The 25,340-nt window shown below is 42.9% G+C and overlaps 1 protein-coding gene and 3 non-coding genes across 4 annotated transcripts; all 4 read left to right on the top strand.

The window, feature by feature from the left end:
* Positions 1 to 584: 584 nt before the first annotated feature.
* On the top strand, positions 585 to 23,929 carry sf3b3 (splicing factor 3b, subunit 3). The gene is made up of 27 exons (XM_030365890.1): positions 585 to 712; positions 1,329 to 1,469; positions 2,124 to 2,279; positions 2,481 to 2,651; positions 3,264 to 3,436; positions 4,089 to 4,230; positions 4,512 to 4,624; positions 7,312 to 7,449; positions 8,324 to 8,427; positions 8,917 to 9,082; positions 9,999 to 10,094; positions 10,304 to 10,376; positions 11,200 to 11,351; positions 11,581 to 11,736; positions 12,237 to 12,392; positions 13,394 to 13,537; positions 13,651 to 13,773; positions 14,343 to 14,497; positions 14,770 to 14,944; positions 15,493 to 15,698; positions 16,284 to 16,440; positions 17,681 to 17,806; positions 18,140 to 18,352; positions 20,242 to 20,340; positions 21,627 to 21,770; positions 22,026 to 22,130; positions 22,852 to 23,929. The coding sequence occupies exons 2-27, from the start codon at positions 1,400 to 1,402 to the stop codon at positions 22,990 to 22,992; spliced, it is 3,654 nt and encodes a 1,217-aa protein (XP_030221750.1). The 5' UTR covers positions 585 to 712; positions 1,329 to 1,399; the 3' UTR covers positions 22,993 to 23,929.
* LOC115551701 (small nucleolar RNA SNORD111) lies at positions 3,624 to 3,705 on the top strand. Its single transcript, XR_003978199.1, has one exon. It is a non-coding gene; the product is annotated as a small nucleolar RNA SNORD111 (small nucleolar RNA).
* Positions 4,979 to 5,054, top strand: LOC115551702 (small nucleolar RNA SNORD111). The gene has a single exon (XR_003978200.1). It is a non-coding gene; the product is annotated as a small nucleolar RNA SNORD111 (small nucleolar RNA).
* LOC115551700 (small nucleolar RNA SNORD111) lies at positions 10,139 to 10,217 on the top strand. The gene has a single exon (XR_003978198.1). It is a non-coding gene; the product is annotated as a small nucleolar RNA SNORD111 (small nucleolar RNA).
* Positions 23,930 to 25,340: the final 1,411 nt, after the last annotated feature.

Genomic DNA, 25,340 nt, shown 5'->3' with positions numbered 1-25,340 from the left:
ACATTTCACAACTACAGACCAATTGGCCTATTCAACAATATAGTCCTAACTTGAATTCATTCAATCCAATTCAATTCAAATTAAAATGACTTTATTTTTCCGTTAGGAATTTCAGATGTGGAGGAGCAGCAGGGTGTGTCCATACCCAACAGTAGATACAATAAACAAAACAAAACGAAACGAAAAACACGCACACACGCGCAAACATACACCATAAGCCCTGCAGAAAATATATATAAAAATCCTTGCCTAAGCCTAATAAATAAATAGTAATTTACCTTCCTCAAAATGATATATTAGACACACAACCAGTTTACATTTAATATAAGAGTGGGTTGTCAACTAGCTATGGAGTAAATACGTAACGTGATTCTTACAATTTATACCACCATTTTCAAATGTTCAAATGTAAAAAGATTCTTGCAATACACAACCTAAAAACGTATGGCCAGCAAAGTCTACACTTCAAAAGCATTTTGAGAGCGGTAAATAATGCTGCCATCTACAGGAGAGTTTACATATGACGGTCACACACATTTATAGAATATCCATCAGGCGAGTGCTGGCCACTCTATTAGTGTATGACGACGTTATTGTTGACGAAGGACCCCGAAACGGCCGCCATTCGTTTAATTTGTCGTAGGCTTACTTGTTATTATTGGGAATGATTTCTAATCAACTTGAAATCTAAGTCATCCTTTCATTGGCAACGGTAAAAAGTTTATATTATTTATACTCACGGTATCCACTATGCATGGAATGTATTATGCGTTGATTATTTCCCATAGATTTCGAATATATTTGTAGTAACAGATGTATCTATTTTGGATGGGTCGCTTTGTATGAATGGACCTAGCTAGCCCAATATCGAGCTATTTAACAAGATATGGGGTTTATCCTGAACAATACAATAAACCGCAATTATTAAACTGCGGTTTCTATACGCTTAAGTATTTTGAGATGGCAAATTTGTTACGGAAATCGGGCAAGTTCACGTCAATATTCAGACGCAGTATTCAAACTAGTTTTTAGCGGTTACTTAATGGGGAAATAGCTTGCATCCGAGATGAACATATCACACATGTATTCTACGGCATCATACAGCAAAAACTCAGTTAGTGAACTGTATTTTGTTTTTTCATGATGCTCTAATATTCAACGACACATATCCCAACATTGCATAATTACACAATCGAGCCAAAGTGACTATTAGTTATGCAACGTTGGAAAACAAGATTATCAAATCCCCAATAACTATACAAACACAGAACCATATATCTTCTCAATGCTGATTTCATTTTGTCGTGTCCTTCTGTTTGCATCTCTAGTTTGGACCTGTTAAGTGAGGGCTGTGGCCAGCTCCTGAAGACCTACTTTGGATACCTTCTCGTAGGCAGCCATGTTTCTGTACAACATCACTTTGCAGCGTGCCACTGGCATCTCGCATGCCATCCATGGCAACTTCTCAGGTATATAACGGGGGTATAGCTGGGCTGTTGATGTTTTTGTCGCCCCTTACTTTGGCCTGCGTTTCATACATTCTGTGTTTGTTTTCTATTATGAGTTGTGAATTGAACGCAGCCTGCTGTTTACATAGAAATATGTTTTTCATGAGAGATAAGTGTCATTGATATATTGGTAGACATAATATTGGCTTCCAAAATACCTAGCTTCCAATTCCAAAAGAGTTATGGCATTGGTCACTGCGTAATACAACTTTGAATACAAGCGGAGTATACTCAGTTCAAACTGTGGAGCAATGTTTGAGCCTAATCAAACTACGTATATCAATCAAGTCAGGCTATATCTGACCAAATGTTAACACATAAGCTAAAGATAAGTAGCCGTTGATAACATAATACTTTATTAATCACTCAAGGGGAAATCGGGTGGACAGCAGCAAAATGCATGCTACGATTACCTTTTGATCCCTTTTCAGATTTATAACAAAATGGATATGATGATTGGACTTCCTGTTTGCTCTATCAAGTGTTGAATGCTTGCTGTCGATTCAAACTGTGACCCTTTGTATCTGGTAGCTTTTTGAAACTTTCATAGTATGTCCCTATTGAATTAATGTTAGTGCAGTTGGTAACTGAGTGTGATGTTTTTTGTTCCTATAGGCACCAAAATGCAGGAGATTGTCGTTTCTCGCGGGAAAATTCTTGAACTGCTGCGGCCTGATGCCAACACAGGGAAAGTCCACACCCTGCTTACGATGGAAGTGTTCGGAATCGTGAGGTCCTTGATGGCCTTCAGACTCACTGGAGGAACCAAAGGTATGTTACACTGGCATGAGACATGTTGTCCAGATCAATATCTGTAATTTACGATTGTTATAATACATGAAGTCATGTTGTTGTTTGAAATACTCATCGTATTTATTTTCTTAACTTCTTTTTTTTTTTTTACCCAAATTTGTCAGTAATCATAATCAGACAGCAGACACCTTTTAACACAGGATTGTATTTGCATTTCAGACTACATTGTGGTAGGTAGTGACAGTGGTCGGATCGTCATCCTGGAATACCATTCCTCAAAAAACATGTTTGAGAAGATCCACCAGGAGACTTTTGGCAAGAGTGGTTGCAGACGCATTGTACCCGGTCAGTTCCTGGCTGTGGACCCCAAAGGCAGAGCTGTCATGATTGGTAAGTCATAGGTTACAGGGCGTTCCACTTGTTGACAAAGATACTGCAATGTGATTGGTTAAACTGATTTATTTGTTTATACAAAATTGAAATTGTCGCCTTTTCGTACAATGTTAGTCGTTATTCAATGCTCTCCATCGCCATGGACCACCTAGCTAGTGATTATATTAATACCGTCGAGAGGTTTAATATTATATATTTTTTGTGCCCAATATTAATTACTTGGAAAGGGTAATTTGTAGAATATTGTCTAGTAGACAGAATGTTGAACAAACGCATGCGGATGGTGGCATTGGCAATGCATAATACTGATTATACCGTACCGTTTCTAGGTACATATTTAATATTAATAATGGGCTTTAGTCTGCAGTATTGTGAGCGCCAGCCCATACAACTAATAACAGTTGTTTTTAGCGGTGCTTAATTTAACTATGCAATGTAGCTTGCTGAGCTTTTGCAACTTGTACTTTTGCATTCGGCCAGCCGCATGAAACGCAAGAAAAACTGCAATGTGTGCGTGTAGTTACCTTTTCCTGTAGAAAGGATTCTCTGCGGTAATGGCGTACCCGTGTGTTAATCGTATTATTCTACTCCTACTCCCTTCTTCCCCAGGTGCAATTGAAAAACAGAAGCTGGTGTACATTCTGAACAGAGACGCGGCGGCAAGGTTGACCATCTCCTCCCCTCTGGAGGCCCACAAGGCCAACACGTTGGTCTACCATGTGGTGGGGGTGGACGTGGGCTTTGAGAACCCCATGTTTGCCTGCCTGGAGATGGACTATGAGGTGAGGCTAAAACCATTGATTCTTAACTCTTCTTTTATATAAAAAGTAGTGCATATTAATGTATACTTTATTCTGTGTCAGGCAAGTTATTGTCAGCAAATTTAATATATCACGTTGGACTCTGGTGACAACTGATATAACCAGAGATGTATCACAATTATTATTTGACGAACAGGAAGAAAGAAATTAGCTGATGAAGTGATGAGTTTCTCATGTCTCTTCTCTGACTTGCACTTGGAGAGAATAATTATTTTCTCTGATCACAGCTTCATTCTGACTTCCCTGTGTGCGTGGATGTGTACACTTTTTCAGTGTATCTTTTCAAAGAGTGCTGGTCTACTTCAAATATTGTAATGTTATAATGGAGATTTTTGTGACCTGGCCACTTAATGTTCCGTCCAGTCCTTTCAGTTGATGTTTCCTTTGTTGGCTCCTTCAGATGCTTGAGGTAACTTCTTGTAGTCTCTGTAGCACATTGCTTCTTCTTGTTTCAAGACCATAAAACATGCTGCAGTAAGGGTGAAGGCAACAGTCTTAATATTTAAGTTCTCTTAAATACTCAAAAGATAATTGCTGTATTTATTTGGATAGGAAAATCCTCCGTTATGGTAGTCAGCCAACGACCCTAACGGTTCTCATTTCCTTCTCTCAGGAAGCTGACAACGACCCTACTGGAGAGGCAGCAGCCAATACCCAGCAGACTCTGACCTTTTATGAACTGGACCTCGGTCTGAACCATGTGGTCCGCAAGTACAGCGAAGCCCTGGAGGAGCACGGGAACTTCCTCATTACTGGTAAGCGGTTTTTCATTTTTGAAAATTTTGACTGAAAATACATCCCTTAACCCAATCTACTGTGCTTTCTGAAGCAGAATAGGCCGTTGTGATTATCATACCCAAATTTTAAACGTTTGTGAATAAATGTGACGTATAACAAGCAGTTAAAAATATTACTTGCCTGAAAGAACAAGGAAGACATTCTTTGTTGGAGTTTCAATTAAAAGCCCTAAGCTTGTTGCACACAAAAAGAACTGTCTTCAATATCAAACAAAACTAACGTGTTCTTTCTTGTCTAGTGCCTGGTGGTGCGGATGGTCCCAGTGGCGTTCTGATCTGCTCTGAAAACTACATCACCTACAAGAACTTTGGAGACCAGCCAGACATCCGCTGTCCTATCCCAAGACGCAGGGTAAGGATTGTGTGCCATTGGATAATCTGTCCAATGTTTAGACCATGAGTTGAGGCAACTAGTGCTGAAACCAGCACTAGTTGCCTCAACTCAACTAACTCGAATGGCAATGTGTATTCGAGTTAGAGTACTCGAAGAAATAGTAAACCAAACTACTAAAAAGTCATTAATTTTTACAGTTTTGGAGCAGGGTATCATTAAGTAGCCCAAAGCCTTCTTCGTTGCCGGTAATGTCTTGTTGATGAGGCTGTATACAATAGGTTGGTTCACTTGTGATAGGCACTATCTGAAGTATTTGAATATTATCAAAAGCCCTAAATGCAATTATCCCTGACGGCCAGAGTATTATGATTGCTGATGAAGTGATGAGTTTCTCATGTCTCTTCTCTGATTTTCATGTGGAGAAATTAACGAATTTCTCTGATCACAGCTTCATTCTTGCTTTCATGTGTGCATGGTTGTGTACTCTTATGTCAATGTCTTTGAACCTACTTACCACTAATTTTATTCAGAAAATAAGATACCAAAGGTAAATGGAGTATTTCTCTGCACAATGGGATATAAGAGGTTTTGCTTGTACAAAAAAGATAACGCAAGTGAAATATTCAATGTGGACACCACCTGGTTAGAGTTGAGTTAAGCTAGAACACAGCAAGTGGAATTTTCTATTTGTCTGTAATAAATGTTGTGTTTTAGAGAGTAGCATCTAGTGCCAAATCTAGTTTAGATGGACTCTGGAGGATATTTCTAGAGGTGTGCCCCATGAATACTTGGTCATGTGTTTAACTACCTTATAAAGTATTTTAAATCGGGGTGGGCAGGGCTAAACCAGGTGTATAGGCTAAAGAGGTTAAACCTGGCTGCTCTTAGAACAAGACAATTTAAGTCAAACTATTTGTTGGCCCTTAATCACATTCACAGTCTCAAAGGGCTTAACAAGCCCTATATTAATGATCCCTTCCCCCCTAATCCTAGCCCCCGAGAGGGCAAGGAAAAAACTAATTAGAAGGGGGAAACGGCTCGCGTCCACTGGAGTGGACGGTGAGCGGGCTGGAAACCCTCACATTATTCCAGTCATCCGTTCACCGATACAAACCAGGCATCCAGTCACATTAAGAGCCATGGCTTGAGAATGGTTTAAGCTAATATCAGCAGTTGTTTAGAAGGAAAGCAGTCGGCGAGGAATCTAGCTTGGAGCCTAATAGCATTATATTTATCATGAATTACTCAATATCGTAAATTAATCAGCATTATGCCTTTGACATATGACGCATGTAGCACATAAATAAAAAGCCAAGCAAAGCATGACATCATGAGACGCATGGCCTTTAGTTTCAGAAACAGCCACAGAGAGTGGACCAGCAACAGGTCCCTCATCTCTCCTGATGTTACTGAGGTTGTGAGACATGGTGAGCTTGTACAGTGGCAGCAAGAGGTTATAACAAGCAGTCATTTGTAGCACTTTCAACTGAAAGGAGCTTCACTACACTAACCTCAAGTAAGACTGTTGTATTGTATGTTAGGCTAAAAGCAGGTTAAGAGATGGTAATCCTGTGTGCGCTTTCTTGTAGAAGGGTCTGTCTGGGTAAGAAGGGGATGATTCAGGTGAAGAGTGAGGGAAATTAGGCTGCTCCAACGGTGAGAAGGATGAGGACAGAAGAGGAAAGTTGAAAAAGTGAGCGAGATGCAGAATGGCATTTGCTAGAGGGCCCAGTACCATGGCCAGAGATTGTTTGTGAGGGGCAGAAAAAACAGACCTAACCAAAATGCCAAATAAATGTCTGTTATGTCAGCCAATGGACGTGAAAAAAGATTTTATTTTTTTAAGTTGCTTGTCGCCCCTGGATCTGTGTGCCCTTAAGAGGAAGAGGTGATTTATTCACCATCCTGTTCCTAATGATTATCAGCTCTGTTTTCCCTGTGTTGAGCGGCAAGTAGTTATGGGACATCCATTTTGTAATGGCAATCATGCAAGTTTCATGTTTGATTCTATAGAAATGTAGATTCTAGTGTTGTCCGGATTACAGTGGAAGCTTATTCAGGAGCGGTGAATAATATCACAGAGAAGCATGTCGATTGAGCAGTGGACCAAGGACAGACCCTCAGGGGAGACCAAAGCTTAGGGTGCAGTGTTTTGAGTCTTCAGAGAAAAAAAATGACGTTCTATATGTGAGATGAGATCCAAGCCAGAAAAGAGAGGCACCGTTGATGCCAACATGGTGTTCGAGATGATGAAGAATGCTATTGTCAATTGTGTCAAGGGCTGTTTAAGGAGAGTAATGTTTAATAAAAACTTTGTATTTATTTTGTTTCATTCATTGCATCAACCATCCTCAAGGAGCAACCCTTGTGTTAACAGTTGATCCTTGGGAATTCCTTTGTAGCTCTGAAGCTGATCAACGCAGTGTGACCCTCTCAAAATACCTTTCATGTTTGTTGTTTTGAGCTGCACCTAAAATGGTATTCTCCGAAGAAAATGCAGAGATTTCCACAGATTTGAAGTCATTATCGTAAGTTTCACCTAACTGCATTCTGGGAAGAATTGCTAAAATCATACCAATATTATCCGCAGCGGATGCCGATAAGCTCATCCCCACTTTTATATGATCGAGCAACAGTCAATGAAGCCCTGCTGCTCATTCTTAATCGCTCTTTGTTCTGTATCTCTCCTTTGTGTGGCCTTGCAGAATGATCTGGACGACCCCGAGCGGGGAATGATATTCGTGTGCTCGGCAACCCACAAGACCAAGTCCATGTTCTTCTTCTTGGCCCAGACGGAGCAGGGGGATATCTTTAAGGTTACACTGGAGACGGATGAGGAGATGGTGAGTTTACATTGCCCACGGAAGAGATTGTGTGGGGGAGGGGGGGTATTGAGGCCAGAGGGTCCAGACTAAAAACAAGACTTCCAAATGAGCAAAACTTTCCCCCCTATCTGGAAGAGTTGGATCCTTAGCTTTTAGTTTGTTTGGGATTCATGCTACCAATTTCTTGTTGCAAGGCATTGAAGTCCATTTAAGCAATCTACCTGTCACCAGGTAGATTGCTGCTGGGCTGCAATGGATGGTGGGGGTTGTTAATACCCTGGACTTCAGCTGTCCCTTACCGTCCAACATGCAAACTGGGCTGCAGAAAAAAAACATCAACTTTAAACCCAGTCCATGCTAACCGAGAAGACCTGAAGTCTTTTCCACTGTACACGCAGGCTCATTGATTAACATTGGTGTGCTTTGATAGCGTAAAGCTGTCGACGCTGGTGCTTTACAAAGTTACATTGTCTAAAGTCAGCCATTGTAGATTGCAAAATATCCCCTTGTGAGTAACGCATGTCAAAGTGTCCGACCAGATGCATGAAGTACCGTTCGGCTTCAGTCTACCTGTCACCGGCTAGATTATGTTCAATGTTACGCTAGAATATATTGTACCTTAATTCTTTTAAAGTTGCATTATAAATTAAGTTTGATTATAAATTAAGTTTGCCTGCGGTTGCTATAAGACCAGTGTCCGTTTTGAAGAAATGCCAACTAATTTTCCCGTTTAGAGAGCTAGGGACACAGCTGTGCCTTCTGTCCCTACGCACAGGAATTTGGTGGTTTCCTAGAAACGTTTGTATTTTCTGAATACTGAACTTGAACAAGCTCAGTAGTGGTCATTCAACCTCTTCCCAAAGGCTTCTAATAACTAGGCTTTTTTTTCTAGGTTACGGAAATCAGGATGAAGTATTTTGACACCATCCCCGTGGCAACGGCCATGTGTGTCCTCAAAACTGGCTTCCTGTTTGTGTCTTCCGAGTTTGGAAACCAGTAAGTATCCTTTTACTTTCTTTTTTTATTCATGTATTTGTGACGCAGTCCATTCTGTGTCATAATCTCAATATTTTATTTTATAATGGTGTAATTAGAGTCTATTAGAGTGCTGTTGAAGTGATGAGTTTCTCATGTCTCTTCTCTGACTTCCACTTGGAGAGAATAACTATTCACTCTGATCACAGCTTTAATCTTTTCTTGCAGTCATGGTTCTGTACCCTTTTGAGTGTCTTTTCAAATGAGTTAAGTCATTGTTATTATGATATGGTCATGGACATGGTTGTATATTTTGTTTCATGGTGTTGGTTGTAGCTCTTGATTCATGGTGTTGACGATTGTATAAATCCTCGTGGTATAACCCTTGAGTTTACACAGCGTGCACCTTATGACCTCTTTTGAGACATGATATTGTATGTAATCTTATTATGGTATTGTTACTCTAATGAACAACACGTTAAACATCTGGCCTTTGCCCTGCCTGTCCAGCTACCTGTACCAGATCGCTCACCTGGGCGACGATGATGAGGAGCCAGAGTTCTCCTCAGCCATGCCTCTGGAGGAAGGGGACACCTTCTTCTTCCAGCCCCGCCCCCTCAAGAACCTGGTGCTGGTGGATGAATCTGAGAACCTGTCGCCCATCATGTCCTGCCAGGTGTGTGTGTGGTCTGTGTGCCTGCTATTGCCAATATGTTGGACTATCTCGTACCACAGCTGCTGCTAAGGCGGTGTTGTCAATAGGCACACTTTTATTCATTCTACAAATGTATAATTTATCAGTGTTTCCGCCAGCACAGTATGGTTAAGGCGGCCGCCTTAAAAACAATAGGGCCCCGCCTTGACAACCAATGAGAAAAAATAAAATAAGTATATACATATTTTTATAAATATTTTTTAATTATTATGCATTAACAAAGTACAAAATCTTGTAGGGAAAGAAAACATACTTCCATCAGGTATAAAAAAATAAAGATAAACAATGGATTGGTGATACTGTTGAAAACAATAGTCGTGCGACATTTTCCGGGGGAAACTACTTTATGGTTTTGGACATGGTCAGCAAATTGAAGTCATCATGTCTGACCCTTGTTACTTCAGGTAACCTTGTCTAAATAATTATTTGAACAGAAATAAATATTAGAATAGCGGCCCTCATGACAGAGTATTAATGGTGCTGTTGAAGTGATGAGTTTCTCATGTCTCTTCTCTGACTTCCACTTGGAGAGAACACCTATTCACTCTGATCACAGCTTTAATCTGGCGGTCATGTCGGCCTGCATGTGTCCCCTTTTGTCTGTGTATCTTAACCTTGTTGGTCTAGTTAAGTCATTGTTAATAGGGTAATGTCATAGAAATGGTTATATATTTTTAGTCCTCTGGAGATAACGCAGAGGAATAATGTGAGTTTACACAACGTGCACCTTGTGACCTTTTAGGTGGCATGAATCTGGTCAGGGCTGTTTGGAGCAATTTTCCTGTCTCGAGAAATTTCGTGTCATGTTATGAACTGCACAAAACAGACAACCGCATGAAAACGTAAAATTACTCTTTTCCCCCTTTTTTTGTCTCAGATTGCTGATTTGGCAAACGAGGACACCCCTCAGCTGTATGTTGCCTGTGGAAGAGGTCCCAAGTCTACCCTGAGAGTCCTCAGGCATGGACTGGAGGTACACACATCTCTCTATGAGCACATCCTAACTTGCTCTCATGGCTGCATCAAATGATGAGTTTTCATGTCTCTTCTCTGAATGTAATGTGAGGAGTTTATCTTTTTTATCTGACACCTGCAGGGTAGCCCCGTACCACGAAACATCAGCACATGTCTGCTCATTAATCGGATCTTCTTGGGTTTCCTTTCCTTTGTCCTCGGTTTCAGGTGTCAGAAATGGCTGTGTCCGAGTTGCCCGGTAATCCCAACGCTGTGTGGACAGTGCGCAGACACGTTGAAGGTAACGTCTAATTATCATCAATGCATCAGAGATTTCCCGATCCTCATTCGTTGGTGACTCTATTAGCAAGACTATTTCTTGCTAATATTTATGCCCACTAGGGGGAGCTGTTGTTTAATCTTGAAAGAGAGGTAACTTTACTTTAACCTGTGCCTGTGCCTGAAGTCTATATAAATTAAAATCGGACGTGCGTGGAGTTATGCTAATGAGCTGCTCTGATGCTTGGATGGCCGCCTCATTGTTTTAAGTGGCAGTGGCGGAGAACAGAGAATAACAAGTTTGAGGCTGTTTACTGTAAACATGATGACTACCACTCATGAAACCAACAATGAAAGTCATTCTACATTGAGCATCATTATTCCCCACGTCAATAAAACTAATTACAAATTGGAGCTAAAGGGGACTGTACACATACGAAGCAAGTTCCATTTTGTAAATTAATTAATTTTATTTGAGTCCGTTTTTACAGATCTAGCCAGTGAATAGATCAGCTTAACCAATCACAATCGGGAGCTTTGTTATAGTCATCATGGCCAATGTATATTTTGTACGACATAGCGGCAATAACACGTTTGCTCTTATTGCATCCAAAGTGGTAAAGTACATTTATAAACCTATAATTATAAACCTTTAATAATTAATAAACCTATAGGTAGTAATCATCAATCCAGATAGCAGGAAGCGGGAGCCTCGAGGTTCTGAACTCTCCCCTCAATCCATTGCTTCTTTTTCCGCTTGCAACAACAATTGTATTGTTTGCTGAACTCAAATTTGGCCTTTTGTCTCTTTTTCTCCGTCCTCTCCCACATGGTCCCTCCAACAGACGAGTTTGACGCCTACATCATCGTGTCCTTCGTCAACGCCACGCTGGTCCTGTCCATCGGAGAGACGGTCGAGGAGGTGACAGACTCTGGGTTCCTGGGAACCACCCCCACACTGTCCTGCTCGCTGCTAGGCGAGGATGCCCTGGTGCAGGTGAGTGGAACACACCTGGAGGCTCCCTTTGAATAACAACCAACTGACTAGAAGGGCACAGCCAAGGCTCCCACTTGACACTGTTCAACACTTGAGAGGAGGTTTACCCCGACTGACGGCGTCTTTAAAGTCTGCATTTCTGCGAAATGTGACGTAGCCATCGCTGTGATGATGGGGGGGGGGGGCATGTTATTTATTCACCATCCTGTTCCTAATCCCTCCTTCCCAGGTGTACCCTGACGGCATCCGCCACATCAGGGCCGACAAGCGTGTGAACGAGTGGAAGACCCCCGGGAAGAAGACGATTGTCCGCTGTGCCGTGAACCAGCGGCAGGTAGTGATCGCCCTCACTGGGGGCGAGCTGGTCTACTTTGAGATGGACCCGGTAAGTTACAGATTTAGCTTTTACTTTTATTAGACATTTTGGCAACAGGCAAATTAAAGCTGCTGCACATCAGGCCCACTCTGATTCATACTACAAATGTATACTTTATGTTTTTAGGAATCATCAGCTAATTAAAGTCATCATCTCTGACTCTGGTTACTCCAGATGACCTTGTTAAGTTATTATTGGAACAGAATATGTTTTTAGAATAGCAGCCCTCATGACGTCAGTATTAAGAGTGCTGTTGAAGTGATGAGTTTCTCATGTCTCTTCTCTGACTTCCACTTGGAGAGAATAACTATTCACTCTGATCACAGCTTTATTCTGGTATTATTAGGGTAATGTCATAGACATGATTATATATTATTTTTATGGGGTTTGTAGCTTTTGTTTCATGGTGTTGACAATTCCTGTCTCTCTGGCTGATGAACTCAAATGTGTCTGTCTGTCATTAATCTTCTTCTTCTCTCTCTCTCTGTCTGTCTATGTTGGCTTCGTAGTCGGGCCAGCTCAATGAATACACAGAGCGTAAGGAGATGTCTGCCGACGTGGTCTGCATGAGCCTGGCCAACGTTCCCCCCGGCGAGCAGCGCACCCGCTTCCTGGCCGTGGGCCTGGTGGACAACACGGTCCGCATCATCTCCCTGGACCCGCTGGTAAGTGGCACGCAGGCCGGGGCTTCACCCCACCTCGCAACCCGATTATTCCCTGACCGAGAATACAAGACAATCAACAAGGCTGCTTGTCTCGCTGAGTTACGGCAGGCTTCTTAGAAGACACTGAACAGGAGAACTGGCAGTTACATTTTACTGCTCTTGGTACAAGCGTTACTGGGGGCTCCCCTACCCACAATCAAAGGGGAAGTTGACCGGGTGACTGAGGTTGGTATTAAACCTCTCTTTAGGGAGTCGGAGGCACCCACCCATACACAGGCTCATAAGGTCGTATACTTGTCCATCAAAGTGAAAGCAGCAAGGGCTCCAACTGACCGTGGCTCCTGCACTGAGCTTGGATCAGACCAGGGTTTGTGTTTGGCTTTGACAGAGGCCGAGTGTCGTGCATTAAATGCATTTTGAAGTTATTACTCGTGGATCTTATTTTACCATGTTTTTCATAGTATTTACGTATTCTCAAGTAAGCCAAACGTTTAGTTGGCACTGCTTTGACATTTCCCAAAGAAAATGGCCAATTCTGGGAAATAGTCAATACAATAGAAACAATTGTTGTTTCTGTATAGACATTCGTCATGTATTGTGAGCACTACATTTGATCTGTATAAATATCTTGACGTCTGTTGGGACAGAATGTGGTCATGAGCTCAATGATGTCCAGACATGGTTCAAACTAGTCAACTAGTTGGCTGGTAGTGATTGGTCTTGTGACCTTCTTAAGCTGATCTCCTGAAATTTGACCTCTCTACGTGGTCCTGATTGAGATCTTTGTTTGAAAAGTTACATTCTTCTCTGAACCAACTTGAACCATTGAACAAGTCCACAGCCTCCTTTTAGTTTTTATTCTGTGCACAAGCATGCACTCATGCCTAGATTGGTAACCTTTTAAAATGAATTGTCAGACATCCTACACCGACTCGTCTCGTTTGAACGTTTGCTTGTTGCCATAGTAATGACTAGCCCCATCTCATCCATTCTCATTCCAGGACTGTCTGCAGCCGCTGAGTATGCAGGCCCTGCCCGCCCAACCAGAGTCACTCTGTATCGTGGAGATGGGGGGCGTTGAAAAACAGGACGAGCTGGGAGAGAAGGGAACCATCGGCTTCCTTTACCTGAACATTGGACTTCAGGTAGATCGGCCAGGCTTTGCTTGCTTGATGTTGGATCGTCTCTCATGTTGTCTCAAATCCTAATTGTATGCGTAATACGTGTTCTAATGCAGTTATTTTCCCTCCTCTGGTAGAATGGAGTGCTCCTCAGAACCGTTCTGGACCCAGTGACCGGTGACCTCTCTGACACCAGAACACGCTACTTGGGCTCCCGACCGGTCAAGCTCTTCAGAGTCCGGATGCAGGGACAGGAAGCTGTACGTCTATTTATTTGATTCTGGCTGTCTCTCTCGTATTCGCGAATCGTAACCTTTCACCCCCAGTAACCAAGGGACATGAAGTGACCTGTGGCGAGCTGTGTAGTTCCCCGCCAAGCGTCTGGCACGCCCATCTGCTCTAGGGATTCCTCCTCATTTCATGTTTTATTTTCAGAAGCTCAAATAGTCCCGTGGTGCTTGCCCGTCGTGCTATTACTGTTATTTCCCACATGCGAGTCATTGTTCTGGTGGTATCCCACCGCATCGCCCCTGTCTGGTGCTGTGGGACTCTCCCTTCATCCTGCCCCTTCCCATGGCTCCTGAGAACAGACACTTCTCTTAGGGGCTTGGGGTGGCCGCTGACATCCTTTGAGTTCTAACCCTAAAGAACAACCTTTCGTTTAGAATCTCTTTCTTTATATATGTAACTTTTGTTTTCCTGCAACAAACATTAAAAACTAAATTGGAAATTTGAAAAAAAAAAAAAAAGAATGTGACACCAAACCAAATGTTGAAAATGCTTCGCTGCCATTAAAGTTCTCCTCGTCCTTCCCACCTCTTCCTCACAGGTGCTGGCCATGTCCAGTCGCTCCTGGCTGAGCTACTGTTACCAGTCCCGGTTTCACCTGACCCCACTATCTTATGAAACCCTGGAGTACGCCTCCGGCTTCGCCTCTGAGCAGTGCCCAGAAGGCATTGTTGCAATCTCTACCAACACACTCAGGTACACTCCCTGGCCTAGCCCCGCCATTCATCCTCTTTTCTCTTTTATTATGGAATCGAGGGCACATGGATTTTTATTTTGTAATAATTGTGAAACAAACACGACTTATTAGTTTGTGAAATAGTTTTTGTTTTACATCTTAATGATTCCAGTTGCAAGTCTACCCATGTCGTTGACTGATTAAGATTTGCTGGTGTAGTTATGGTGTAGGGTCTTATAGATGGAGTTAGAGTGTCTGATTCTTCATCCTCCATGTGGTTCTCTCCCTGAAGGATCTTGGCCTTGGAGAAGCTGGGTGCGGTCTTCAACCAGGTGGCCTTCCCTCTACAGTGCACGCCCCGGAAGTTTGTGATCCACCCCGAGACCAACAACCTCATCGTGATCGAGACGGACCACAACGCCTACACGGAGGCCACCAAGGCTCAGAGGAAACAGCAAATGGCAGAGGTACGTGCAAAAGATGCATGGACTGAGTGTGTAAACCCTTAATGCAGTGTATAGAATTGATTAGCATCTTGCGAAACAGACTTTGTAGAGATTATTTATATAGTTAGGGCGATGCGACGCTTGGAGAGAAATTTGTGTCTAATTGTGTATTTGCATTGACTTTGTCTGTAACTGCACCATGCAAAATGTTTCTACTAGAGCTGTCAATCCAAGACAGCTTTTCATTGGTGTGATGATTATGTGAATATGACCCATATTTGCATCGCTGGCGATGTGTATAGCTTTGAGATTCACTTGCGTTAGACGGCACATCTATGAAAAATATAGTATAGTAAATTCAGCTTTCGAATAATACAGGTACATCTCAATAAATCTGAATATTGTGAAAAAAGTTTGTTCATTTCAATAATTAAATTAAAAAGTGAAAAAAATATTATTAATATTAACTTTGATTCATTACACCCAATGTGAAATATTAATAAACTGTTAGAAAAAAAAGCGAAATCTGATTGCCTAATGGTTGAAATCCAATGCTTCTGGTCGTGCAGGAGATGGTGGAGGCGGCCGGAGAAGACGAACGGGAACTTGCTGCCGAGATGGCAGCAGCGTTCCTCAACGAGAACCTGCCTGAAGCCATCTTCGGGGCTCCCAAAGCCGGGGCCGGTCAGTGGGCCTCGCTGGTCCGCCTGATCAACCCGATACAGGGCACCACTCTGGACCTGGTGCAGCTGGAGCAGAACGAGGCCGCCTTCAGGTGAGGCCAGCGGCGTCTGATCCCATGTGCATTCACCCCCCACTGCCCACACCCACGTCACCTCTCGCACCGCTAGAGCTAACACATGCAGTGCATGCGTCAGCCCTAATTATAGAAACAAGGTGGTCCATTGATTGCTAAGGCAATCAAAACCAATTGCCTTAGCGGTGTTCCTATTCCTATAATGTGTGTAATGCATTGTTGTTGGTTCTTATATGGCACCGCCACCTTGTATCTCTTGCCAACCGGCTGTTTTTTTTTTTTGCAAGACTGATGTGTTATTTTAAGACATGGTTTCACTAAACTCATTTTTACATTATTTCCATATTCTGAATGATGTCAGGAATTTGCCACTGGCTGTACTGCAGAATGCACAATATTTACTTATTTTTGAAGCACTTGTACAGCATCCTACTGTTAATTCCCAAGGGGGACATGTTTCAATATCTTTTGAAGTACTCGACATCCCTTGCATGTGTTCAGCTTCAGGAAACCCTTGTCTTACGCTGATGCTCTCTTTGCTTTTCTCTCTCGCTCTCTCTCCCTCGCTCTCTCTCGCGCTCCCTCGCTCTCTCTCTCTTCCAGTGTGACAGTGTGTCGTTTCGCCAGCACCGGAGATGATTGGTTTGTTCTTGTGGGCGTTGCTAGAGACATGATCCTCAACCCCAGGTCGGTGGCCGGAGGCTTCATCTACACCTACCGGCTCTCCAGTGCAGGAGACAAGCTGGAATTCATGCACAAGGTGGGTACCGACCCCTGTGTTATCACCATCAACGTTCATATGATTCAATGTTATGTAACAATATATAACATTTATGCACATTAATGCAAACTTTGAGTCCTTAAATTGCACTGATAACAAAAAGTCCCATTAAGAAAGTCCAAGATAGAAAGCTCGCATTAAGGAAACTCCAACTGCCGTAGCATCGGCCCTCTGCGAGATTTGCTAATTTAAGTGTTTTTCCGATGGAATCGTATGTCAGAGAGGCAGCCTTTAGTGCCAGCCATAACTGTGAAACAATTTATTTTGGCGGATTCCAGTCCAGAAACACAATCTGTGCCCACGTATAGCGGTATGAAGTAAAGATGGAGACTTGAGATATCAGTTTGAATAAAGGCATCGATTCTCTCCCCAGGATGCCGCCAATCCTTCCCCTTCTTCCAAATTGGTCTCATGCAACTTGATGGCCATGGGGGCTTTTTCAGCTCACATGTTTCCTTAACTCAAGTTGATTAAGATGGGAAGTGAGCCATAAGCAGTGCAAGTTTTTAAGTACAAGTTCCTGGTCACAGACACATTCCCCCGATGACATACCTGTCAAGTGTATTTATACAGCCCTAAACAGCATCCGTTTAAAGGTCGAGGGCAGCACATTTCTGTTTGCCCACATCTCTTAATTATAGCGCACAGTGACGCTGTTATATTCCTGCTATCTAGCAAGCTGCCTCTGTTGATCTTGTTTGAGACCAAGACTATCTTTGCTGGCCGGAAATGTGTCCCCATAACCTCGGTGTTAAGCAACAGCCTGAGACAATGAGACATGCTTATGGTTTACTCAGTCTTGCCACTGCTTAACGGGAACAAATATGATGGGGAAATTGCAATACTGCCCTATGGTCATTTCCACAGAACCAACTTAGTCGCAACACTCCAAGACTCTGGAAAATGGTTTCATAGCCGTAACACTGTTCTTGCTAAGAACATTCAAGAAACCGCTCTAGGTGCCACTCTATTTTTAACAGAACCTCTTTCTTTGTTATTCTTTCTAAATTACAATCAAATCAAACGGACGATTTCAATGCCCTACACACAAATATAAATATAAATGTTATCACTGACAACTTGGCACTTAAATGTTAAATACGATAATGGAAATGTTGCAAATGTTTTTGAGTATATTCAATTACTGCTGACATTTATAATGACATGGAATAATCTTGTCTGCAGCTAACTATTGGTTGTCATGGTTTTTGATTGGCAGACTCCGGTGGAAGACGTGCCATTGGCCATTGCTCCATTCCAGGGGCGGGTCCTGGTGGGCGTTGGTAAACTGCTGAGGATTTACGACCTTGGCAAGAAGAAACTACTTAGGAAGTGTGAGAACAAGGTAAAGTTGATTATCAAATGTAGCAGTTGGGAACCCGCCACACCTATTTTAGGACCTTATATGGCTGTCTTGCCATGACTGAACATGCACTGTGCATCTTGTGTGTGGTCCATCTGTTCTGGTTGTTCAGTCAATGGCAGTTATTCACGTTGACCTTTTTAATTTATAACTCGGGTCAACATGATGAAGATGATATGAAGATTTTGTGATGGACTATTCCATAAGATGCCAACTGCTACTCGGCTGCCGTCACTCCGCTAACTTAATTCCTCTTCTTCCACCCCCCCCCCCCCCCCCAACCCCCAACACTCTCGCACGCACTCACACCTCCAGCACATTCCCAACCTGGTGACCAGCATCCACACCATTGGGCAGCGCGTGGTCGTGACGGACGTGCAGGAGAGCCTGTTCTGGGTGCGCTACCGCCGCAACGAGAACCAGCTGATCGTGTTCGCCGACGACACGCACCCCCGCTGGGTGACCACCGCCTGCCTGCTGGACTACGACACCATGGCCTCGGCGGACAAGTTCGGGAACATCAGCATCGTAAGCAGGGATGGATGTTGTGAGGGTTTGATCGGTGGCACGATTGTTATTGAAACTGTTTATCGGTCGGTAGTCTTATTGGAAAGGATTTTTGTTTGACTGTTCTTTTACAAGAATTAGTTATAATTATCCATATAATATAATTATATTTTTTAATGCAAAGCAAGACAAACTATTTTTATGGGTCCTTTTATAATTTTCTTTCTAATTCAGCCTCATTTTGAGGCTGAATTAGAAAGAAAATTTGCTCCTACATTTTTGGAGCGGTACAAGCCACACAAATTGCCAAGAATCGACATCCATCAGTACAGTGCGCCATTCCTATCATAACAATTGAAACTTTGAATCTTAATTGACATGCTGAACCTTAATTCCTCAAGGACCCATAAGTCAGTTGAGATAAATTTGTCTTACTTACTTAATAGTTTTGGAAAACCTTGGACAAATCGTGAGAACTGTAAACTCAAATGACATAAAATTGTCAACATTGTCCTGAATACTGCCCAACCTTATGGTATAATGGTTCTGTTAAAAAAATCTGTTATGGAAGATTTGCACTGAAAAAATATTATGCAATGAGCCGCCATTTTTTCCCAGTCATAAATCCGCTGCTGAGAATCCCAGAGCTCTATGGGCGGGCCCATAAAGGAATTCCCCCTTGGGTAATGGGGAAAGTTGTGCGATGACGAAGAAAAGAATGACGTAACAGGATCAATTGTCAATTAGGGTTGCCGCAGTATACGGTGTTACCGGTGTTGAGGCCAACACCGATCACTCTGTGTTGAACACCGGCAACAGTTACATATATTTTATTTTTTAAGACGAGCATGCAAGTCGCCGTCATCTATAGGCCTATTTGATTTATAAAAAAAAAAAAAAAAAGTTCTGCAGTTTGTCTTTGCAGTTTTATTGTTGATGTGTTTTTTTTCTTAAAAAAATAAAACGTTATAAGACGCTGTCACCGAGAATTGGTGCGCTGCCAGACGCTGTCACCGAGTGTGAGAGGAGAGTCGACGGAGAAGATGGCGGTTGACCTAGTTTCAAAGTTTATACCACTTATGCTCGGTAATACCGGTGTTGACACGAGTGTATTACTCGGTGTGAAAATGTCCACACCGCGGCAACCCTATTGTCAATAACTCGCAACCAAACTAACGATCAGCCCAATTATTCAATCAAGTACAAGCCTGCCTCTAAGCGGCCCAGGGAATGGAGACTTGGCTTGCACGCTCATTAGCATATCGGCAAGCTCGCAGATTATTGAGCACACGAAGAGTTGGCTCATGCAACCATGCTTTTTTCAGAAAATGCATGTGCGGCGACATGTCTAGTATTGAATATGTATTGGTTGATGGGGAGGCTGTGGTGGGGGAAGGAGGGATAGTGGGCCTGTGTCTTCAGCCTTTGCGTGAGGTTTAATTGCTTTAGAGGATGAGTGGAGCCGAAACTGGAGCAATAAATACCTCCTGTGTAATTTGGTCAGATGAATTTAATTAGCTGTGCAAGCAAATACTTTCTAGCATTCAATTAGATATCTTCCTGGATTACATTAAAAGCAAGGGCTGTGTTTAAGCAGCCCTTATACTTCTTTGCAGCTACATGTGTCCTTTTTTAATTTTATTTTTGGTCAACTATGTGAACAAATGAATTATCTCAACTCATATATTTCACATCAATTAACGATTTTATTTCCTTATTTAACTTCATCTTAGTCAGAATCGTGTTTGAACTGCTGTCTAATTCCCGGTTAATATCCTGATTCCTGACTTGCAAAAATATATATACGGTCACTACCACCAAGAGGTTCCTCTGAAGATCGAAGATTTCTGAGCTGTTTATGGACGCATCACCAGAGCTTTATATCTTCTATTCTGGTTTTTTTCCACAAGGTGCGTCTCCCCCCAAACACCAGTGACGACGTGGACGAGGACCCCACAGGGAACAAAGCGCTGTGGGACCGAGGCCTTCTCAACGGCGCCTCGCAGAAGGTACCACACCCGCCCCGCCGCAGTTCCTCCGCAACGTCACGTTCTCTCTCTCTGTGTGTGTGTGTGTGTGTGTGTGTGTGTGTGTGTGTGTGTGTGTGTGTGTGTGTGTGTGTGTGTGTGTGTGTGTGTGTGTGTGTGTGTGTGTGTGTGTGTGTGTGTGTGTGTCTGTCTCAGTCAGCCTTTAGCAGAGCTTTGTGGCATATGGTCAGATGTGTCTTGCATTTCCGTCAGCTTTGTGTCTGGGGGATGAAACATCTTACCAGCCCTGGCAAAGCTTTTGGACATGAAATGAGTAAGAAGTCGTATTTCATGCCCAGAAACAAAAATTGAGCACATTACCGAGAAACTGCTAAAAAAGGTCACTTATTGTCTTTTTTTGCGAGCCATGCACTTGTGCATAGCAGGGGATGTGTCTTGTGCAAGTTTCCCATTCCCACGCATTTCTTTAGCAATATCCCTTTGCACTATATGCAGCTTTGGTTCAAGTTTCTTTTTTCAGACCCATCCCAACCACAGTTCCAAGTTTTGTGGCCTTTGCTCATTATGTTGGGGGTGTCGGTTCTCTTCTGGCACCCAAACTCCTACGTCTGCATAGAGCAGTGTCCCATTCCTCTGTAATGACCTGTTGTAGCTTTCCCCCGACCGTCAGCCATCCCTGGACATGTTTAGTTGATGCTGGGTCTGTGGTGGCTGGGGTCCTGGGGGCCGGGTGTCTCTCGGGGTACTGTGCGTGAGTACGCTCACTCAGTGCTGCGCATGAACGCTCTCGAGGCTTTTCTTGAACAAAAGCCCACCCTCCTAGCGACTTATGCATGATTCAAACATGAACAAAACCCAGTTCTTGTTTGTCTCGGCTGTTCGTCGATTATGCGATTCAAATTCCAAAACAACTTCTTGGCCACCGTCAGCTGCAGCCCCTTCATCCGTTATTCTGTCAGTGGTTAATTTATTCAAACTAGGCATTTATTTAACTATTTAGTGTTGAATTATTAGATAATCTTGTGTGAATTTCATTATAATTCCATAAACTCATCTTTTTGTAGATAAATTGTCACTGATGTTTCTATTAGCGGCGCAAATGACGTGTGCGTTTGTGTGTTTACATCTGCAAATACCAGAGGTATTGGCCAAGAAACTATTGCATTGAACGAGACCTTTGTATCGTATTACGCTGGCGTTTCCTCAGGGTCATTGATGGGTGCTGAATTTTGCCCTCTTCCATGTCATGATGCAATAACCGGCCAAAAAGCATGCACTAAAACACCCCCCTCCTTTTTGCCCCCCAGGCTGAGGTCATTATGAACTACCACATCGGAGAGACTGTGCTGTCCCTGCAGAAGACCACTCTCATCCCTGGGGGGTCAGAGTCCCTCGTCTACACTACGCTGTCCGGGGGCATCGGCATCCTGGTCCCTTTCACCTCACACGAGGTAATGGCTGACTGATCTGTTCTGTTGAAACACACACACCCACCCAACGTAAGTGGTGGTAGGTCTTCCCAGGGGGTTGAATAACCGAAAATGACGGACACTTGGCTGAACGTCTGTATATCTGTACTACTATTGACACTACAAAACCCAGACATACATTGGCGTATTCTATGCCAGGATGGACAGTGAAGCAGGCTCTGTATCCTTGGCTGCTTGTATGACGGTTTAACCCGTCTCCCCTCTGACTCTTTCCAGGACCATGACTTCTTCCAGCATCTGGAGATGCACATGCGCTCAGAGTTCCCTCCCCTGTGTGGCCGGGACCATCTCAGCTTCAGGTCCTACTATTTCCCAGTGAAGGTCAGTAACGTGGTCTGGGTCAATTGCTGTTTGTTTAACCAAACACAAAACTAAACTTGTGTGTCTGTCTCCTTTTGGACTCGCTGTGCTCAATGTTCTCCTTCCATGCATTGAGACGCCTGTGCAGACACCTGCATACGATTTTAAGAGTGAATGGCTTCCCAATCGTTTCTTGTCCCTCCTGCCGAGGCACTCATCCCCTTATGTGTCTTAGGCTCGTCACATGGTCAATGACATCACCCGCTATGCACGCCTCTGCCCCATTGTAGCGTTGGTGGAGTGACTGACGTCAATCGCACGTCTCTCGGGGCCTAGAGATGCCCGAGGCCAGCCTTTGTAGCCACTCAATGGCCCATAAAATGAATGCACACTTTTACTTTAAAAACCTCCCAAACGCCTGCGATTAGCCTGACCTGGGCAACAGGGAACTGAATCGATGAAGTGCTACTTCCGGCTCAACCCAAGGAAATTCCTCCTCAACGTTCCCTCACGTGAATGTGATATTGAAAATGGAATGTTGATTCTTCCGTAAATGTTATTTTAAGTCACATTCAACTGCTCATCTGCTGACTCTGTACTTGGCCCAAAATGACAGTATGTTGTAAAATCATATATGGCATGGAATCCAAATTCTTCTTTTCCAATATAAAATGTTTTTGGTTGAAGGCCTCCAATCGACATGTAGCGTTAAGTCGTAGCCCCTTGTTCCTGCCGTCCCCAGAACGTGATTGATGGAGACCTGTGTGAGCAGTTCAACAGCATGGACCCTCACAAGCAGAAGAGCGTGGCGGAGGAGCTCGACCGGACGCCGCCGGAGGTGTCGAAGAAGCTGGAGGATATCCGAACACGCTACGCCTTCTAGGCTGGAGCCGCCCGCCAGGACGGACGGACAGCCAGCAGGCGAGGCGCCCCGGACACATGTTCCACACACACGGACTGGTAAGAGGCAGAGAGCAGCTCAATGTCCTAAGAGTCCAGGGACCCTCTTCTGGGTTTTCGCGTTCAGGGACGTACGGACGGACGGTGGCCTTAGAAATCTGCCGGTAACAGGCGGATTTCTTCAGAGGACTTCTGTTATTTAATTAACCTGGATTAACAATCCAGATCATTCTGATCAAATCATTCAGAACTGTTTTTTTTCTTCTATATTTTTTGTGTTCCAAATGTGTTAATTGTACCCCCCCATTTACCAAACAATAAGTGGTGGCTGCCAGGTGTCAAATATGATGAAAATTGAGGATTATTAGGACAAGCTTTTAAAAACATGATTGATCCAGCATGGATGTAATTTTTAGGCTTCTTATGTTGACTATAAATCTCTGTATCCCTCTGCTGTACACTTACTTACACTGATTCATGGTTTGTATGACAAAAGAAATGTATGAATTGTTGTTGGAGTTATTGTTAGCTGATATGACTAAAAATGTAGCTGTCTGTTGGCTCTTGTAAAAGTTGCGCCTTTATCTATGTCGGTGTCAGCAAGAAACTGATGCCCTGCCCTAATCCCGGGCTGGGGCCACGTCTTTTAAGGGTAGCTTTCCATGGATCAGACTAAACAAGTGGGTTAAAGCATTCTGACGGACAACAGCCGCTGTATTTGGTTTGGCCCTGTGAAATTCCCAACCTCAACCACAAATATTCTGAAATCATTCTCCCCATCGGCACACCCACCGATGAGGGGGTGTTCATGCTTTCCTTTGGACACAATACTCAGACATGGTTTTACCCGGTAGTCATTGGATTGAGGTTTTTGTGGTCACAGGGGGGGTTTGTAAATAAAGTTGTTTTTTTACTTTTAATAGTGTTTCTGTGTTTTTTGTGTCACTGTGAGTAACTGCTGTGGTATAGGATGCAGACGTCTTAAAGTGCCTAAGCAACAGGTGAAACATTACCAATGGAATTTCATGTGATCGCAAACAGGATGTGAAAGTTGCAATCTCAAGAAGATGACCAATTATCACTAACATTGCCCATAGACTAGATAGATGGACCATTTATTTTATTCAAATACGTACTGAAAAGCTGTATGATAAGAGCTATGGGCATAAGTGGCCCAATCGTCAACTTAGGTTATAACGTAAAATGTACTTGTGGATTTCATTCCATAATTTAACTGACTAAAAACGGTTGGCTGTCATCATCCTATTTGTTTATTAGGTTTATTATGTAATACATAATGCTATTAACTGATACTTCCGTATCAGTAAGGTGTTTTGCCTGTGGACATAAAGTGCTTAATTAATAAAATCGTTCAGATCAAAGTTTTTAAGGGAACCACGTACAAAGTTGAGACCACACTCGCCAGTTGTCAGAAGCCCTAAAGACTTAATTGAGTTAATTTAGGGTAGATTGCCGTTGCCCACAATGGATGGATGTTTGTATTCCTGTAGTTTAGCTGGTATAACAAATACTGCATGAAATGTTGATGGGCAGATTGGCAGTATGAGTACTTGGTCGATGCCTTGTCTATTTGCTTTGGTTAATTAGTTCAACTGCTACGAAAGATTTTTTATTTTTAACATGATCATCTTTTTTTTAGTACAGTCTGGTTCAAAATAACCAACCTTTGATCATTTGCTTTCTATTTGTGGATGGGTCAAAGTATTCGGGGGGGCAGGCCTTAACTCGCTGTTGAATATATACACGGCTCCAAACAATGCGAGTGATTCTTCTATCGCTGAATAGCAATGTAAATTGGGTGGCCTTATCTCAACAATTCTTAACCTAATATACTTTACTTAATAAATTTGTTGAAAGGAGCTGAAACCATACACTTCCTCTTCCTGAAATGAGTAGTAAGCCTGATAACACTATTAACGTTACTCAGTCAGTCCTGGGAAGAGTAATGTTTTTGAGCAGTAGTATTTTTTTCAATGATGTAAAGAATTTAGTAAAATTACAGGGTTCAGAGGTCGGCACAAGATTACTAGAAAAGTCTTAATTGAAACAACTATTTTAAATTGGGTTAGGGGGAGGCGCAGTTTTGTGAGTGTCGATAGTAAGATTAACATAACAAAGAGAGGTATGGGTTGGGCAGCATTTTTTATTTGTAGAACGCAGTATATCATAGCATTATCAGCATTATCTACAGATATGTCCAAGTCTTTTTAAGCTTGTTAAATTGTTTCACATTGCAACTTTAAGAAAAAAACTGGTAACCAAGATTTATCTTAAGATACTTTTGTGAATCAGCCCCAAGGTTACAAGATT

This window comes from Gadus morhua, chromosome 9 (genome assembly GCF_902167405.1).
Source record: "Gadus morhua chromosome 9, gadMor3.0, whole genome shotgun sequence".
Classification (NCBI taxonomy): Eukaryota; Metazoa; Chordata; class Actinopteri; order Gadiformes; family Gadidae; genus Gadus; species Gadus morhua.
The sequence above is the reverse complement of the archived record's forward strand: the minus strand, read 5'-3'. Positions and strand labels throughout refer to the sequence as shown.